Raw genomic sequence first — 19,274 nt, 5'->3', positions numbered from 1 at the left:
GGCCTGTTTTATGTTTTTTATTTAAACATTCGCTAGCTGGGTATTGGAAATAAAAATAAATAGCTCTTGCATGAAAACCACAAAGTGAAAGGAGACTGGTTAAATACAGACCTTCTCAATGAGATGCAAAACCTACACAGATTATTACAATCCACTGGATTTCAAATAACTATTTTTAGTGTATGAATTTCATTTGATCTTAATGCAGTGTACCTTTAAACCACCTGTCTGATATGGCAATGTCTTTATAATCAAAGATTGATACTGATCATATAAAGCAAATGTCACTGGATACCCAGGAGTATATTATATTTGGACTTGATTGCATCTTGTTGTTTTTAAGATGTCTATTATAAGCTGATAAGGTAGATGCAGGCTGCCAGTTAGTCACCCTAAAATTGACTGTGAACTTAGTAGATGCTGCTTTCTGGGTTTAGTAAGTATGCTTTTGTATATGGGAACTAAGTGTATTCCAGGTGTTGATTGACAGGTACAGTGATTTAATGTAAATCCACAAATGTGGTGTTTGTGCTTATGGAAACTGATATGCTGGCGTAGAGCTGCTGTTCTACTTAGGGCCAAAATATCACCTAGGCTTTAAAAACAAACATTCTGAACCTTGTAGTTCAGCTAGAATAATTTTTCTTCTGGTTCAGAAAACATTTGATAGTACAAGTGCTAATGGCTGTGGCATTTTTAAAACCACATTTTACAGGACCCCTGGCCACCTGAAGCCATTAAAGAGCAAACTTAAAAGACAGTGTGTGCTATGCCCTGAATATCTTCTCATTACTGGGATGAGATGAGGAATGAAGCTGTGAGAGTTGGCGCAGGAGAAGGAAAGATACTGGTTAAAGCAGTAACATCACTATGTCTGGAAATGCCCCCATTCTGGTGGATCAAGTAGCTGTTACGACTGATGTGTAAGCAGTGATTCAGAACTTAAGCACTGGCCATAATACTACAGATATACTTCCTGCTGTCCTCGGGGGCTGTGAAAGCTCCTCAGTAGCACCAGCTGTTGGTTTGAATAGTACTAACACCATGAGCTGTTAGAATATCTTTCCTTTCCAGGGTTGTCTGCACCTTAAAGAATTGCCCTTTGACTTTAGTCTTGGTAATTAGTTAATATGCAGCACCTAGGGGGCATTGGAGGTGAATCACTGCGTTTGAGCAGTTGGCAATACAAGCCTGGAGCATGGCCTCTCTTCCCATAAGCTCTCCTTAAAGATGTGTTTGGGTTTCCATTAGAACACATTCTGAACAAAGATTATTCTGGCTGCAAAACCTCTCCTAGGCAGAGCAGGTACTTCCAGTCTCTTTTGTACGTGTTTTTTAGTTGCCTAGGATTTTCTTCCTTTTTCATCTGGGAGACATCTTTAGTAGGCTTCTGGATTGCAATGGGCATTGTCAATGTGTGAAATCTATATTGCACCACGGATGGATTGCACGACTCGGGGCTTAGATGGTGTAAAAGCTCTTCTGCGGTACATAAATGGTTCCCATTCCAGTGACTGCAGGATCATGGTAACCATGTCAAGCTAGTGTGTATGCATTCTCAGGATCTCAGAAAAGCACAAGGAAGCAATGTCATTGCTCACCTGGTGACTGCACTTTGCTCTCTCATCAAGTTTTAACTAAAACAACTCAGAAAATGTTTGACTTGTTTTTCACTGTGGGGAAAAAAGCCTGTGGTGTGCTGATTGTTGGGGCTAGTGACTCCTAGAAGTGTGTGCATGTATACAGCACAATGTTATCTCTGTATGTGTTCATTGCCTCTGACCCTTGCAAATATTTACGCAGCACAAATAGTTGGAAGCTGAGGTCCTGTACAGGGGAAGATGATCGTTATAAAGGTGAAGTGTCAGAAATCTTCTGATGTCAAGGAAGTGGTAGTCTTCATCACTTCAAGCTATGTTAGTGAGAGGCAAATGCTAATATTAATGCAAGATTAAACCTGGAGATCTGTTGTTCAAGCCTAGTATCCAGAATGTGCTGTTTCTCTTAGCACAGTGCTTGTACTACTACTGCATGCTTGATAGACTGCAATAATCCATAGAGTAAGAAGTCATGGACTAGAATTGTGTTGTGTAGTCAGTCTGTTTCCCATATTAAAAACCAGCAGTTTACTACCTTGGTTTAAATTGAATCAATGAATGGCTAGGGGAAATGTTATCGATACAACATTATTACTTTAGAGTTGTGGGAACCACTTAATTAGAACAGTTGACTTCCTTCTAATGATTTCAACTTTTTTTCCAACTGTAACTCTGTAAATTTGTTTATTTCCAGAAGTTCAGAAATAGCACATCTGGGTTCATTTCTTAAAGAACTACAGCAGTATAGCAGTTATCTAGAACATATCCTAAGAATCTGGACATTGAATTTCAGTAAATGTAACAAAGTTTCATGTAAATTTGGTATACAAGAGTGTTGTCTTCAGAGTGACAGAAATAAGGACTGGGAAAAAGGAGTTCTTGTATCAGAACCCAAGAAAGAGTGAACCTAAAGTGAAAGTTAGGAATAGGATTGTGTTTCATTATTCTGAGTAATCCCACAGAGGGGGTTAAATTCAGATAGCCTTGGGCCTATAAACTCTGTTCAAAGCAAGACTGGACTTTCACACAATTTATTTCTAACAGTGTCTAAGTCCCCTTCTAGAAGCTTTCTGACCAAAAAAGTCTGAGTACAGATGGGTAAGCAGAAAACTGTCAGTGGAAGGGGGAAGAACATGTACTTTTTTTTTTGGGGGGGGGGTGGGAGGGGAGATTTTCTGATGGTGGATATATATTATCTAAACTAAACCTGCACAGCTTATTCCCAAACTAGAAAGACTAGAAAGCTTTAGCATTAAAGTACCTAAAGTGTTTTGGCAGTCTGCTTTGTCTAATCTCTTATGGATCTCCTTACTCAGTCCATCCTGATGCTGAGCTCTGGAGCACACCTGGTCCAATGCATCCACAGAACTGTCATTTGCCCATTAAACATATTTCCACAACAGTGGAAAGTTACAGAAATATTCCAGTTATTACAGAAGTATTCCAAGTTACATTTTTAGAAACTTACAACTTTAGAGTCATCAAACCATTTCACAGAATCATAGAATAACTCAGGGGAGAAGCCACTTCAAGAGGTTTGTAGTCCAACCTCCTGCTCAAAGCAGGGTCACCTTTGAGATCAGACCAGGTTGCTCAGGGTTTTGTCCAGTCTGTTCTTGAAAACCTCCAAGGATGGAGACTGCTCAGCCTGCCTGGGCAACCTGCTCCAGTGCTGGACTCTCCTGTCATGAAAAAGTTTTTCTATCTACACAGTTGGGACCTTTCTTGTTTCAGTTTATGACTCATCTCTCAGACTCTCACCAGGCACCTTTTTGAAAAGCCTGGCTCTCCATAGAAAACCTCCCTACTTCTGAGCTGTTTCTTCCTGGAAAGGGCAACGTCCCCCTCACCTCATCTCTTCCCTGTCTGTCTTATCTGAAGAAGTTGTGCCCATCCCTTGCAGTTCTCCAGCTATTCAGGCTGTCCCACTGTGTCTTATTCTACCCATGTTGGAGTTAAGTGACCACATGCAGAGTGCTGATTCTTTCTTTTCCTTCATATGTTCCCAATTTCAGAACAGTGTAAAACTTTTGGCTTTTGGTTTATCTACATCTCTTTTTTGGATGTAAATTCAGGTTTTGAACACCTCCTGTGTTTGGATATACTTAAGTGTTAGCTGATTTTGACTTGCTGTAATTGTAAGGACTATTACAGAAATTGTATCACTCAGCCCTCAAGGGAAAGGAGTCTTTTTACCTTCTTCAGCTACTTCCTGGCAGAATTTTGTGTCCAGCTACCACTTCCTTTCTCTCTCAAAAGCCCTTGCTCCTATGCTAGAAAAATGAAGATTCAAAATCTGTCTTGGGCAGCTCTTCCTTTGACAACAACTCTGTTGCCTTTAAATGCGACTCAAACGTGTATTACTTATTTGTAGTAGTCTTAAATAACCAGTGAGAGGACAACCAGAGCCCTGTTTGTAAGCACCCGTAATTCCAGGTTTGTAGCGCATCAATATTGTCTTAACTGGCTGGACTCTAAAGCCAAACCTTTCACTTAAGTACAAACCTGTAAAATATAAATGTGTATCTATTATGTGTATTTTAATTTTTTATGATAGGCAAAATGAATTTGTAGAAATAAAGAGGAGTTCAGCTATGGATATAATAGGTATCCTTTTTTTTCCCCCCTCTGAAATAGAACCACTGTTTCACAGTGGAAAGAGCACTGAAAAGGTCACCAGCAGTCCTAGTTCAGCTATTGACCTGGTAGGTGTTCTTGCACCGGCCATTGCTCTTTTATTGCTTCTATTTCCACATCTGTAAAAAGGAGATGATCCTGCCAGCTCCATTGTTGTCCAAGTGCTTGTCACTGGAGAATGCTTTTAATACAATATAATTAACTGATATAATCAATATGTGATGTTACTGATTGGGCAGATCGCATCTAGACATGCAAGAGCACTGACTACATTGCCATCTCTGATTCAGGCACCATGTTCCGCAAGAAGAAGAAGAAACGCCCTGAGATATCAGCTCCGCAGAACTTTGAGCATCGTGTCCACACTTCATTTGACCCAAAGGAGGGCAAATTTGTGGGCCTACCACCTCAATGGCAGAATATTCTGGACACGTTGAGGCGCCCCAAGCCAGTGGTAGACCCTTCAAGGATCACCCGGATGCAACTCCAACCTATGAAGGTAAGAAAGGAAGACTACTCTTTCCTCTTCCCTGGGCTAGGAGGGAGGCCAAGCTGAGGTAATGTCTCCAGAACCCCATATACATTCAAGAAAGGCTAAGGTTGGGGCCTGTAATGAGTTCAGTGGACAGCAGTGGTCTGGGCTTTGATAACACTGCTTTTTTTTTTTTTTTTTTTTTTTTTTTTTTTTTTGAGGAGATAGTAACTTCATCAGAAATAAGGACCTCAGTATCCTTAGTTGCAGAAGTGTCACTGTTCAAATAACCAGCTGGCTGCCTGTCACTGGAACAGGGACCTGTGAAAGCTCGCATGGTAGCTGACAGGGACTCGGATATATTCAGCTGTTGTACAGGGAAGTGAAGAGGAGAGTTCGTAGAGAGACCTGTTTTAGCAAGTTTGTCATTCTCGTGGGTGAGCAAATTTGGCTGGTAATTAAGTTGACAGGGAAGCCTGAGTGGGAGAGAGCGGGGTAGCACTAGCTTGCAGTTCGTGGATGTCTAAGTGAATGAGAGAGAACGGGGAGCAGGACTATGCTTGGGTTTAGGCTAAAAGGCTTTATAAACCAGCAGTTTTAACAGAAAGTGCGGCATAGTAAACAGGAGAATTTCCTTAAAGGAAGTCCTTCAGTAAGGAGAAAAAGGTTACTGATCCTTGCAGATGGGTGAATTTAGATGGTTGTCTTGCTTGGATGGCGGTTCATAATGGTCATCTGGAGACTGTGTGCTCATAAATGTCTGCAGGGACCTGGTGTGTGAAGAGAGGCAGATTCACGATGGCCTCTTGGAAAAGGGAATGAAAGATGGTGACAGAATTACTGTGTTTAAAGTCTTGCTAGCCTGTGGGAACTTATTGTTCTTGGTTAGAAGAATGTTACAAGAGCCTAAAAAGTGAAAAGTATGTTGTAAAATAGAGATATTACTACTTGGATTTTGGGAGGGACTTAAAAGAACATAGCTGTCTATCTAATGAATATATTTAGCCTTATGTGTATAGATGCCTAAAATGGACTAAATGGGACTACATTTTAGTATAATACAAGTAGTAATGCAAAACCAAACCTGCGATTTAAATGGCACATCAGGATCTTCCAGCAGAATGCTGATTTATAAGGGAAAAGCTTGTTCAGGAAGAACAGGTAAAATAAAAAGGGTATTGTCTTTGTTTTATGGTGTCCCGAATCTGCTTTGAGGTTCAAAATGTAGTAGGAGACAGAACTGCAATCCAGAGAAGACAGAAAATGTGTAATAAGAGACCAACTTGTTGAGATCAGGAGCTCTCTGATGAGCTTAAACTGCAGGAGGATTGCTCAGAAGAGTGGAAACTAGGTCAATTTATAATGGGCAAATGAAAAAGAAATTTATGTAGGGACAAAACTGGAAGGCCAAGGCACAAAGAGAGATGTTATTCTCAGAGAACATAAAGAGCACTAAGGAAACATCACAAGTACACTAAGGAGGAGGAGAAGGGGAATGAAGAAAAGAATTAGTTCACTGCTCATTGTGGAAGAAAGTTAATAACAGATGACACTGAGAACTCTTAAATGTTTAATGTCTTTCTTCAGGAAAAGGTTAACTGATCAGTTGGCTAACAACACAAGCACAAAAGGATAGGAACTCAGGCTAAAATAAGGGAAGAACACATGAGACTTTTTAAATAAGTTAGATATTTTCAAGTCAGCTGGGCCTAATAAAATTCAAGGAATTACAGATCAGTCAGAGTAATTTCAATTCCCGGAAAGAAACTGAAACAAATAGGCAAGTAATCTATTTGCAACCACTTCCTAGAAGATAACAGGGAAGTAGCTAGTAGCCGGTGTGGATTTATCAAGAACAAGCCAATCATGGCAAGCAACCCAATTTCCTTCAATGACAAGGTAACAGGCTTTGGGTCAGGGAGAAATGATGGATGTCTCCTACAACTTGAGTTAGGCTCTTGACACTGTTGCTTATGACATTTCCAAAGCAAACTGGACAAGTTTTTCTTAAGTATTTAGGAAAAGTATACTCAAGGAATACTTTGAGGCATCACTGTCAAATATAGAAATGTCCACAAAGAGTGGAGAAACTGGAATTTTTCCTGAGTCTGATACTGGTCAGTACTTTCATCTATGACTTTTTATATCTGTAGATGGTAAAAGCAAGAAGTAGTTGCAAAACTTTTAAGAGAACAAGAGGTTAGAATGCCTAATAGTCTTTAAAAACTGCAAAAGACTCTTAAATGAATACTTTTTTTTTTCCCAGTAAGTCCAGGTGCAAATACGCTTTTAGATTGCATTGTATAGTTGATTATTCCTGTTAAACTTCACTTGAACAAATTCCTGTTCAATGATACCAATCAATGGTAAGATATATATATATATATTTTTTTTTCTAAGTGCTAATAGGCCCTGTTAAGCTGAGCCATTATACATAAGGTTCTGGATTCAGCTTTCATAGTGTGTATGGTTTTTGTTGTTGTTTGTTTTTTGACATGTACTGTGTGTGGCTTGTAGAAGGTCACTTTTCTTTTTAAAAATATCACTTCTAGATCTTGGTCAGTAAGACAGGATGTCTGTAAGAGCATTCCATACAGGTTTGCCTCAAATTTAGATGCTTATTCATTAATCTGATGCAGTCTTTAAATATGGCTGCAAAGTACAGCTAACTCCCATCTTCACTGTCTGCAGGGGATAGGACTGACTTCATGGGTTGGAAGTACAACGGGAGTGACTTAGTCTAATTTTGAGATGTTTTTGTCTAAAATATAAGGTGAACAATTTAATGGATTTTCTGAAGAGGCAACAGCATCTCTTCTTGGAGACTTCTTATTTTGTGAACATGCTGGACGGAAGTCCTTTCTGGAATGATTTTTGTCCCTCTACTTTGGACTACTTGGCATCTTGAGATTTCTTTTAACTTTATTTTGAGCTATTCTTTTTCCAAGTTTGTAGAAACATTGAGCACATCAGTGAGCTGTGGAGGAGGGCCTCTTTCTCTCCCATCTTCCCTGTGCAAGCATGTGCAAGGGTGTGGAGGCATCCTGCTGAGGGCTGTGTTACTTAGGGACATGAACATTCCATCTGTCCTTGCTCAGACTCATTTACGATCTTGTGCTCTTAACTGAGTGCATTACTGAAGTAACCTGATATGTCTTAAGTCTCTAAAGGATGAATTGGAGTGCAGAGAAGACTCTTCCCACCCCAACGACAAGTTTAAAAGACTGGGTTTCTTTATTTCTGGCATTTTTTTCCTACCAAGTTTTGTGCAAAAATGATGGAACCAGGTTGAGGAGTTAGTGCCTTCAGCGTGTTATTTACTTGACAGCAGCTTGGGCCGCAGAGGAAGGTGCATGTATATGGTGAGTGAGATATATTGCTACAATAGGACTGAAGAGCAGAATTTTCAGCTGCAGGTGATGTTGTGTGTGCAGTGTTATGGGTTGGATTATCCTTTCTTGACCTTGTTTGACAAAATCTTTCTCTTTGCCTTTTGTTCCCAGACACTGAGCAAGCCAGGTGTATTTCATGCACTGTGGTGGCATTCTGTTGAAATTACCAGAGCTGCTGTTTTGTACCAGCTAAATATTAGGCTTGGTGTAATTAATTCAGCATCTTTAGAAGATCCCCAGAGTTCAGTTAGCAAACAGGAGATTGCCATCACTCTAGGGAAGGATTTTCCTCCGGCAGAGATTCATGAAAGTGCAGGAGTGATTCTATGCTGTGAATTTCTGTGAAGAAATGAAACATTTTGGTTTCCAGCATTAAAAAAGCTTCTGTAAGCATTTCAGTTCTAGAATAAACAAGGTAGAGCGCTATGTAATATAATGACAGCTTCAAGTGTCCTACTTCTGTAGTGCTGTTGCTTGCTTGGATGGAAGCCTTGTTCTCCACCACTTGCTTACAAGGCATTTGTGAGCTGGTGTGACCCTTTGTTCATCATTTTTAATTATAATAGCTTGGCAGAACAGAGGAGAAATACAGCATTGGAACAATGTGGTCTTCAGTGGTCAAGATTAAGATGCATTAGCAAAAACAGTAGACAACCAGACTAAGGGATGCTGATTACAATGGTACTGAGACTGGTAGAGGGGAGTGATGAATCTTATCCTGGAATGGCAAGGTGATTCTTGCAGATAGAGCTTGCGGCATGCTCTAACTTCTTTGGAGAAGTATTAGTTCTCAGGAGCTTGTTGAGCCTAAGTTAGTGATGTAGTATGGCACAGGAGGGAGTGCTAAATACTCCCTGTTTTGCTCTAAGGTTGTCCTTTAGGATGCAAGTGCAGCAGCAGGATTCACTGTTCTGGCTGAAAGCACTGCTGCCTCTGTTAAATAAGCATGTCACCCAGTGATTCATTTTTTTTTTCTCTCAGTAAAGGAAAATTAAATTTTTCTGTCCTTTTATTATTATTATTTTTTAATTTACTTTACTAAATTCCCTGGGTCTGCTTTGGCTAGACAGACAAAATCTAAACTTTGTCAAGATTAACTGAACCTCAAATTGTAAATCTCTAACTTTTCCTCCTGTCCTCTCTGTTTCACAGACAGTGGTGAGAGGCAGCACCGTGGAAGTGGAAGGCTATATCTCTGGGATACTCAACGATATCCAGAAGCTTTCTGCCATCAGTTCCAACACTCTGAGGGGAAGGAGCCCCACCAGCAGGAGGAGAGCTCAGTCCCTTGGGCTCCTGGGGGAAGACAGACCCCCAGACATGTATCTTCAGAGCCCTGAAGCAGACTGGGCAGACAGATATGGAAACTACCTCAATTGCAATGGTGGGACCAAGGTGACCCGGAGGCAGACTATGTGGCCTGATTACAAACCCAGACTGGATGGACAGTCTCATCCCAACGGTATGGTTACAAAAGCCCAGTCCCTTGGGCCTTCGGAGTTCCAGGGTGCTGATGGCAGCTGCCTCCAGCGCACCTCTGGTCTGCAGCACATGCCTGCTCTGCTGGGGGAGAGTGACAAGATGGGAAAAAAGAGCTCAGAAGAGTGCTGGCCTCAACCTTGTCTAGTACGACAAGCAAACTCCAGGCCCTCAGGAGAGGGCAGCCCTAGCTCCAAATCAAGGGAGAACAGCTTGAAGAGGAGGCTGTTACGCAGTGTTTTCCCCTCCTCCAGCAGCTCAAACAAGTCAGGCCCTTCCCTGCACATAAAGGTACAGTTATTCCTTATTTTTAAGTGAATGAATGCAGTGTTGACTTTAGAGTTCCAGAGGTTACTTAAACAGTGGAACAAATTTAATTGCAAACAGTGCACAAACAGCTGTTACTGTCGTGATTAATGCTGGAATCAAAATAGTCCTGGCCAGAGGAAACATATACTCCTAGGCTTCACAGCATATACTGCTAGGCATAGCTCAAAACAGCAGCACTATCTCCATCAGAAAGCCTTTTCAGTGGAGCTGTACATGCAGGGGTGTAAGGTGGGAAGGAGATAGTGGACTTACTAATTTTTGCCCTTTTGTATTTGTAAAGGCATAACTTAAATACCCTTATACTAACATAAATGTGCCTTTGCTATTTGGGAAATTTCCATAATTTACGTTAGGAATGTATTATTTTGCCCGTGCAAAATACGACTACTTCAGGGGAGTCTGGTGGTTATAGCTTATCTGCCAACTTGCCTACAACAGGAATGTTTGCATCAGCACCCACAGTACTGTCAAACAGGAAATCTGACTTGGGTTTTGCTGCAGATGGGACAGCTCATAGCTACGTCTCCCCCAGGAAAGCTACCCTGAATGAGTGACTCACTTATTAATCTATGAGAAAAACTCCAGGTCCTTTTACTAGATAGGAAATACAGCCCCTCAGGCCACTGCTTCTAATTCATCACAGACTAACCTAGCACTCATTGTCCTTGCACAGCTGTTGAGCATTTTTAAAGGCTGTGCTGTGCTGGTGCTTGGCCAGGCTAATTTCTTGCAGGCGTGGAGTCCTGAACTCAGAGGAAGATGACAGGAACCACTGGCCCAACAAAACGGATTGCTCTAATGTATGTTGCAAGCTCTAGCCCAGCTTGTTGCAGGAACACTTGCAGTTTGCATAAGGATCAGGCTCAAGGCTTTCCAACGCAGCCTTCTCCCTGAAGATTCCCTTCCTGAGGGAGTGGGGTTTTGGAGGAATGCAGTTCTTCTGTAGCACAAACCATACTTCAGTGCTGTCTCAGTGACTCTAGGCTGATCTGTACTGGCTGGAGGCCTGTCCCTGAGTGTTTAGGAGGACTAACCTCTTCTTTCTTCTCTGGCAAGAGTGTCTTTACCATGCCTCTGCACTTTCACAAGGAGGAGCAGAGGTTACTGGCCAGATAGCACGTGTGCGTGCATGTGCTTGGGTGTGTTTTGAACTCGAGCTATTTGCGAGAAGAGTAAGAAAGACCTTGAGGTTATCTAGTCCATCTCCCTGCTCCAATGAAGGATCTGTGCCATCACTGGCAATTGTTTATCTCCAGTGATTAAAACTGGAATCTCCCTTACAAATGGAGATGATGGTGTGCAGCTGTGACATTTAAGAAATGTCTAATTGCAAAAGAAATGGAGAGGGGATATCTGACTGAATATGGGGGGGGAGTGTGCCTTGACAGGCTGCCGGTGGTCACTGTGGGAAGGTGGAGGGCTCTCTCCTTTTGGCGTGGCATGGGGGGGAGAAGTGGGAGAACAGTGACACATCAAAATGTCCAGCGACTGCAAACGTGTGTACAGGGGCTTTCAAATAACCAGAGCAGGAAATAATACTTACGTGTGGTTAGACAAACCTGTGTGAGCTTGCATGCGAGTTGTGCCCTTTTGCCTGCTCTAGGTTATATAAAACTTTTTTTTTTTTTTCCTCCCTCCTGAGACAAAACAAGAGTTGGGAAATAGATATTTCGCTGCCATGAGCATGTCTCCACAGAACTGCAGGGGTGGAGCTGGTAAATGAAGAGGAAGTAACTTCTGACAGGCAGTTTGTGTTTGTGCACTCCAGCACCACGGTGCCAGGACCTGCTAAATCATACGTTCAGGGGCTGTGTGCATATGAGAATGAGCTGTGCATGTGCTTGGCTTATGCAGATTTTAGTGTTCTCAGAAATCCTTGATTTTTAAAAAAGCAAGGTGGATGTAATTAAATTCTATACAAATATTTTCTGAGAGAAAAATGAATGTTCTTTTAAAAATTTCTCTGCCACAAATCTTCAGTTCCCATGCCCATATTATTAGCTTTATTAACAACCTGTCTGGATTGTAAGAGTAAAAAAGCCTGTTGCTTTGAAGTTCTTATTTGTCCTGTAATACGAATGGGTGGTTGGCTCTTTCCGAAGCGCTATGTTGTCAGATCCACTATTACTGTAAATATGACGAAGTATAATGCATTTTATACCTAACCTGCTAGATGTTTTAATTAGTCAGCATTTTGAGGATGAGTACGAGTGCTTCAAGACTTCTCCTTCTTGGGAGACCGATTGTAGTGCTAGCATGGGAATGCATACCCTGAAGCCACGTTACCGCAGGCTGTGATCTTACTACATCTCATAAACTAAACAGGGTTGGGCCGGCTTGGTACTTGAGTGGGAGGTCTCCAAAAAGCCTCGAGTACTTCAGGAAAGAGCACTGCTAACCCCAGTTCATCGGAGACCAGTTGTAAGCCCGTGGTGTGGCAGGTGGCTCCGTGCAGCTGAAGTGCTGCCCTGGCCATCCGCAGCTGTTCTGGTTGGTTGTGCTTTTCCCAAAACAGAGGGCTAATTCTGTGCCTGATCGACAGGAATGCTCTGCAGGTACCAGTGGAAAGTGTAGGGAGAGTTTTCCGTAGGCAGAGTGTAATTACCCGGAGGGAATTAGGCCAAGACATCAAAGTGATTTACAGCTTTGGCAGGAATCCTCTTTCTTTTTGTGTATAGGAAGATCAGAGGAACAGAGGGATAAAGGATTTTCAAATTCTCTGCAACTCGGGTTGCCCCTGAGTTTTGGTGGCAAGGTTGAAATGCTTTTTAGCAGACTGCTGGTTTGGGGGGGGGGATTTGTTTGTTTTAAGCATGAGCTGATATCTAGCCCTCTGAGAACAGAGCTCCTGCCATATCTTGGAGGTCCTTAAAGCATAGCATCCATCCTTTAGCCAGTTCTTGAAAATCAACAGCCATGTGGCTTCCCCTAATCATGCAGAATATGCTGGGCAGGCCTGGAGACAAGAACATAGAGCTCTTAACCTAGAGCGCTTTGTCTGCTGCAAAATGCATTAGGACAGAGTGGCATAAGATGAAGCTGATGCCTGCCACTTAATCTAACCAGCATTTTTTCTTTCTTCTGCTTTCATATTTGTTCTTCCCATAGCCTAATGCTTTCTTCAGACCCCAGCAATGGGGTTCACCCCACAGCCCTGCAACCAAAGCCCAGTCTCTTCCACCAGATCAGCCTGCGTCTGACTTCCCCAGGATGATTTCGGAAGCTGGAACTCCCCAGAAATCCCCAACCACGGAGAAGGCGATCGCAGTGCCCCAAGGCAGGCCGTCACCAGCAGGGTCTCCAAGAAATCGTCAGACTCAGACGAGTTCTAGCAACCTTCACCTTCCCCAGGACTCTTCTGTGAAAGGGCAGCCGGCCAGTGAGGACCCAGTGGTTGTGACTCATGAGCAGTTCAAAGCTGCCCTTAGGATGGTAGTGGACCAAGGGGATCCCCGGACGTTGCTGGAGAACTATGTAAAGATTGGTGAAGGGTCCACAGGTATCGTCTGCATTGCTCGAGAGAAGCACTCAGGGCGTCAGGTGGCAGTGAAAATGATGGACCTGAGAAAGCAGCAGCGCCGGGAGCTCCTTTTTAATGAGGTAAACGTAGAGAGGTGGGGTTCTCTGTCCACCACAAAGCCATGGTAACAGTAAATGTGGTTTTAAAAAACAAAACAAACAAAAGAAAAAAGGGGGGGGGGGGCAGGAGACATCTTTTTAACAGAATTCTGCTAGTACCAAGGTAAAGAATGACTGCAGGGACGGAGGCTACTGCATTGTACTTGTAGAGTTCCACATATTTGCTTTGTAGGTAGGATTAGATTTTATAAGTTGTGGCGTGGTGGTCAGTCGTTCCCTGTGTTTTTACAGGTGGTGATAATGAGGGACTATCAACACGTCAACGTAGTGGAGATGTACAAGAGCTACCTCGTGGGAGAGGAGCTCTGGGTGCTGATGGAGTTCCTGCAGGGGGGAGCCCTCACAGACATCGTGTCTCAGATCAGGTACGAAGCAAAACCCGAAGTATCAGTGCTTATGTGTCCACCTCATAGACAACAAAAGAGTGGATATTTATGGGAAGAATAGTTTCCCTCAGAGCTCTTGTGATGCTTGTGAGTGCAGTGCCCTGAAACTGCTATGCTTCATAACTGTCATCCATTTGAAGCATTCAGATCTGCTTCTGGTGTTGAAGGGAACTTGTTACCATACTGATCTCTTTAGATACTCACTGTTTATCTCCTTGATAACCTCCCCTGTAAAACACAGTACTTATAAAAAGTATCTTTTATTATATCTGTTGTATTTTGGCCAGGAAGCTCACTGAATAACTATTAAAGAATGTGCAAATAGTTTGACATGGTACAACCTTAGTGAGGTGGAATTTGTGGCTAACTCCTCTGGGGAAGTGCAGCAGATCCTTGAGGTCTGGGCGCCTTCCCAAATTTCACTGCCTAAAGATAGCAACTACTGGACACTCTCCTAAATTTGTTTTTGGATCCACACCACTTCATATTCATTAATGCCCAAAGCATTTCTGTAGGGTAAAGAAATTGTTCTCAAATGCCCTCTTCGGAGTCCCACTCTCAAAGAGTTTTGGTGATGTGTTTATGAGGACAGTGTCTTACCTGCCCTCGCCCAGCTGCTGAGCAGTCCTGCAAGGCTGTAAACTGGCACAGGGAGCTCCAAAGAAAAGACTGACCAAAAGTTTCTGTAGAATGAGCTTTCCTCTTTTATAAGATTCAGAATATTAATTGGATTACAATTAAGTTGTATTGCTAATGCTAATTGTATTTACTTTTAAAAATTTTGGAGACGTTTATCTGGCCAGCCTACCAATTTTTTGATCAGAGGTACATCTCAGGGACTGAGAACCAAGGTTTCACTAAAAGTCCTGTATGTGCTCCTGCATAGGAAACAGAATGTTTAGTCCTGAAAAGTGCTGAGTCCTGGCATTGCAGAGCCAGTGAACCTCTTGTAGCTCTTAGCTGGTATTAGTAGAGCCAATGGAACTATAATTTAAAACAAAGCAAACAAACAAAAAAAAAACCCACAACATATTCTAGAAAGAGTTATGAAGTGTCTATGTAGTCTGCATCCACCATTGAGACAGAATTACATCATGGGATGTCAGCATAGATGTTATTTTACAAAGCCTTCCTTTGAACCCTTTAATGAATACTTGTTTTTCCACATAGTGGAAACAGGATCTGTTATAACCATAACATTTATCAAAAGTAAGCTGAAAGCCTTTATCATTATTTCACAGGGAGGAAAACACCGTCATTCCTCTCATTAAATACTTGCTGAAGGTGATAACTGATTTGCATCTCCAGGAGTGAGCTAATCCCCTAGTAATCTCTCTTACACTATGCAATCACTTGACTGAAACCAAATTCCTTACGTTACAGGCTGAAAGTATACCCCTTTTTATCTTCTAGAACCACAAAGCTCAGAAGAGTATCAGCTTTCCCTATAGCTCATGCTATATTCAAAGTAAAAAACATTGTTTCTGAATAGGTTAGGTTCTGTACTGGGGTAGTCTTTGTACCTCTCTCTTCAGAGGTTAAATTGTAATGGCAAAAGTAGCCCCCTGCCATCCTTCAGATACATTTCTGACATAGACATGGCACGGTGCAGCCAAAATACACAGTGTCCTGCTCAGAGGGTCACTTTTGTAGAATGAGATGTGGAATAACAATCAAGCACTGGAAATATGAATTTCTCAGGTGATGGTGCAACCTCCTTCCTAAATGTATAGAAATTGCTCTTACCTGTTCAGAAAGTGCTGTGTGCTCTGCACAGTTCTACATTTCGAGCTCTCTTTTTTCCTCAGTCTTACCGGCAGACATGGATTTGAAGAGTTATCATTTCCATGCCCTCAAATAAGAGTGGTTTGAAATAACTGCTAGAGACAGGCTGAGAATCAAAAGTACTCAAATAGGGGCCTTCAGTGATTCTTTGAAGTACATATCTTCTAGCATTCCTCGGTGTACATGTGCAGAAGCCATTGCCGCTGGCCACAGCTACAAGAGATAATTTCCATTTCTGCCCTTTTTAACTTACATTTGATCATGAAGGTTCTTGTGTTGGTAGTCCACATAGCAGGAGTTTCTAAAGAGTTTCTTGGTGTTTCATATGCAGAAGTTTCTAAGGAGTTTCTTGGTGTTCTTACACAGTGTGCTAACAGATTACTAACATTCAGGAATGACAGCATCTCCACCTATTTGTGCTACCTTTAGTTAGGTATAAGACTATCCACGCTGTCTAGCTGCATGAAATCTGCAGGGGATCCCCCATTCTCTATAAAATTACTTGTTTAGATCCTTACTGCATAAAGTTGCACAATAGGCCTTGTGAACAACAGCTTCACTATATGTGCTTAAAAGAAAAAAGCTGTCTCAACAGTTCCTGTGGCATCTTGGCGTGAAGAAGCAGTCTTGCACATCGCAATTGTTTGAAACAGCATGTTGCTTGATGAATTGAGATACCAGATTTAAAATGCAATTTCTCTGAATTAGACTTATTAAAGTTTTAAGTTGCTAATCATGAAGACAAAAATGTTTTCAACAGTAAAACACAATTGTAAAAGAATAGAAAAAGAGGGAGAGAGTAATGGTCATGGGGAACCAAAATACCTATGTGCAGCTCAGCTTCAAAACTGTGTGGTTCCTTTACACAGGACTTGTGAGTTAATGCTATCCACAGAAGAGTATAATGCAGTTAAAAACCTATGTCCTTAATTTCAGGCTAAATGAAGAGCAAATTGCAACAGTGTGTGAATCAGTGCTGCAGGCTCTTTCATATCTTCACTCTCAGGGGGTCATTCACCGAGACATTAAAAGCGACTCTATTCTGTTGACACTGGATGGAAGGGTAGGTTTCCTCTGAAAAATTGTTTCCTGTCTTCTGCTGCTGTAGCTTTAGTCTGTCTCCTTATTTCCTTTCTGTTCTCAGTCTTTTGTTTATACCTCATTCTCTTACTCCTTTTGTATTCTTTATCTTTGGTGCTTCCCTCCACATAGCTTAGAAATTATTTTAAAGTTTGGTTGTTTTTCTTTTCGCACAGGTCAAACTCTCAGATTTTGGTTTCTGTGCTCAGATCAGTAAAGATGTACCCAAAAGAAAGTCCCTAGTAGGTACGCCTTACTGGATGGCTCCAGAAGTTATTGCAAGGGTACCATACACTACTGAGGTAAGGGACCACTTTCCTAATATCAGAAGAGGTAGCAAATGATATTCTGAGGTGTCACACTAAAATATTAGGCTCTCCAGGAAAAGCATCTAGGATCTATTTAAAATAGAACTATAACTATGATTGCAGATATGATTGTGATGATATCAATTTGACCTAAAGCAATAAAAATAAATAAAGTTAAAAAAAAAAACAAACACGTTCAGCTTCCTGGAACAAGGTGTAAACTTACTCTATTTTTATACCTGAAGGTTGGCATAGGCCTGTATATGCTGTAGTGTGGACAGATGTTAGCAAGGAGCAGCCTGCGATGTGATATGGATCAGTAAATCAATCAATGCCGTGAGGGGTGGGGAGGAGAGCAGGGAAGACACAAATGGGAGCTCTGAAATTATGGGCAGGTGGCAGCAGACTGATTAGTTTTGTTTACCGACCGACCAGGTGTAGCACAAGCAGTTACTTGCAGACCTTTGCATGTTGCAACACCGGCATGGATCAGTGGAAAGCTGTCTTTGTTAAATGGCAGTAAGGGATCCGGTAGCATTAAGTGGGTTAATGGTTTATGCTCTCAGTAAGATTTGTCGTGGAAAGGGTGTTGTAGCCTTTGTGAAAGCAGCATAGTGAGGACCTGTTGCTCTGAGCTGTGTATTGATGCAACATTGGCTCCCACAGGTGGATATCTGGTCTCTGGGAATCATGGTGATAGAGATGGTGGATGGAGAACCCCCCTATTTTAGTGATTCTCCAGTCCAGGCAATGAAGAGACTCCGTGACAGTCCTCCTCCCAAACTGAAAAATTTCCACAGGGTGAGCATACCAGCAAAGCACTTGTGAACCTGATGATTATCATGGGGAAACATCCATACCAGCTGTTCCCTGCAAGAGCTGGCTGTGAAAACGGTCTTGCTAGAACATGTTTCTTGGGGAACTTCTTTGGACCTTCTTTGCCTCAGTGGATGCAAGCTGCTGCTGACAGCTAGTGGCTGGTTTGGGAAACAGTCCTAATAATGTAAAGTCATTAGGGCATAAACCTAGTAATGCAAATCAAAGCTGCTTCTGATGGAGGCAATAGTTAGTATCTTGCTGTTGTCAATAGAGTAGCTCATCTTCTAGGGAAATAACTAGGAGGATCCTTGCTCTGGAGAGTTTCCAGCTTAGCAGCTTTCAGGAATACAGAGGCTGTGTTATGGTCAGAGCAAGAGAGCTCAAAACAAGACAGCAGCTCACTGGGGACGCTGCAGCTGCTTTGAAGATTAACTCAGCTTCATGGTTTCTTAAGAAAAACTAGTAGTGACATAAGAAATGCAGTGATTACCTTTTAGTCATCACTTAGAGCCATCCTCTTTTCATTTCAGTCCAAGCCTCTAAGATCAAATAGCTTCTGCAGCATTCCGAGCTATGCGGCCTTTCCAATTAATCAGAATATCTGCAGCTGCTAAAACTGAATTATTTAACAGAGTAGGCTGCTGAACTAACAGCATACACTCAAACATCAACAGCTGCTGTCTTTCCTATTTGCCTTTGCAACACTAATTGAAGTTTCAAGGTCACATTCTGAACCCACTTACTTAGTGTAAAGCCAGTTCTGGTCTGGATCGCGCACCTTGATGGGTGAGATGACCCCACCGTGAGCTGTGAGAGCCAGAGCTGTTCATAGTCTTGCTCTGTTCCACTTCATCCTGGGAAGCATACTGGCTTTTCAGCAGACCTTTGGATCGACAGGCCTCTGGCCATCCTCCTGTCTCCCTGCTGTCTGCATGGAGCTAAGAGGGCTGAATCCACAGCTGCTGCATTTTGATTGCAGTTAATGGTTCGCTGGGGTCAATTGCTGTAGCATTGGGTGCAACAGACTAAACAGACACCACCTGGGATAATCTTTGCTGGTTTTCTAAAGCATGGGTAGATTTATTGACAGAGCGATAAAGGTTGGATCCCGACATTCAGCTGTGTTGTGCCTTCATCCTCTGGCAATCACAGTGGTTGTTCAAAGCACTCTTGAAATAAGCTGTGCCTCACTGTGAACAGTATTTTGTGATCTTCTAAGTTAACCAGAGCAAGAAAAGTGCCCTCAATCTAAAATGGATGTAATTAGTGACATTAAAATAAATAAATATGCACCAAGTTAATTTTTTATCCATTTTTAATGTTACAGAGGATTACTACCAGCAAGAGAT

The 19,274-nt window shown here is 42.1% G+C and overlaps 1 protein-coding gene across 10 annotated transcripts in view; it reads left to right on the top strand.

The window, feature by feature from the left end:
* The window catches only part of LOC308195774 (serine/threonine-protein kinase PAK 6-like), a 41,340-nt gene that overhangs the window by 19,324 nt on the left and 2,742 nt on the right, over positions 1-19,274 (top strand). For 9 of the 10 annotated variants that reach the window (XM_080593766.1, XM_080593764.1, XM_080593762.1 and 6 more), the window contains 7 exons: positions 4,526-4,734; positions 9,252-9,869; positions 13,017-13,508; positions 13,779-13,912; positions 16,655-16,781; positions 16,975-17,100; positions 17,773-17,907. In XM_080593766.1, coding sequence (XP_080449892.1) covers positions 4,531-4,734; positions 9,252-9,869; positions 13,017-13,508; positions 13,779-13,912; positions 16,655-16,781; positions 16,975-17,100; positions 17,773-17,907 — 1,836 coding nt within the window. In that variant the 5' untranslated portion in view covers positions 4,526-4,530. Of the gene's footprint in view, position 1; positions 1,307-4,525; positions 4,735-9,251; positions 9,870-13,016; positions 13,509-13,778; positions 13,913-16,654; positions 16,782-16,974; positions 17,101-17,772; positions 17,908-19,274 lie in introns of those variants that run through there. The other variant, XM_080593767.1, reaches the window with a different exon arrangement.

The sequence above is a fragment of the Anser brachyrhynchus genome (genome assembly GCF_964034855.1).
Source record: "Anser brachyrhynchus genome assembly, chromosome: 5".
Lineage (NCBI taxonomy): Eukaryota > Metazoa > Chordata > Aves > Anseriformes > Anatidae > Anser > Anser brachyrhynchus.
This window is presented reverse-complemented; position numbering and strand designations above follow the sequence as displayed.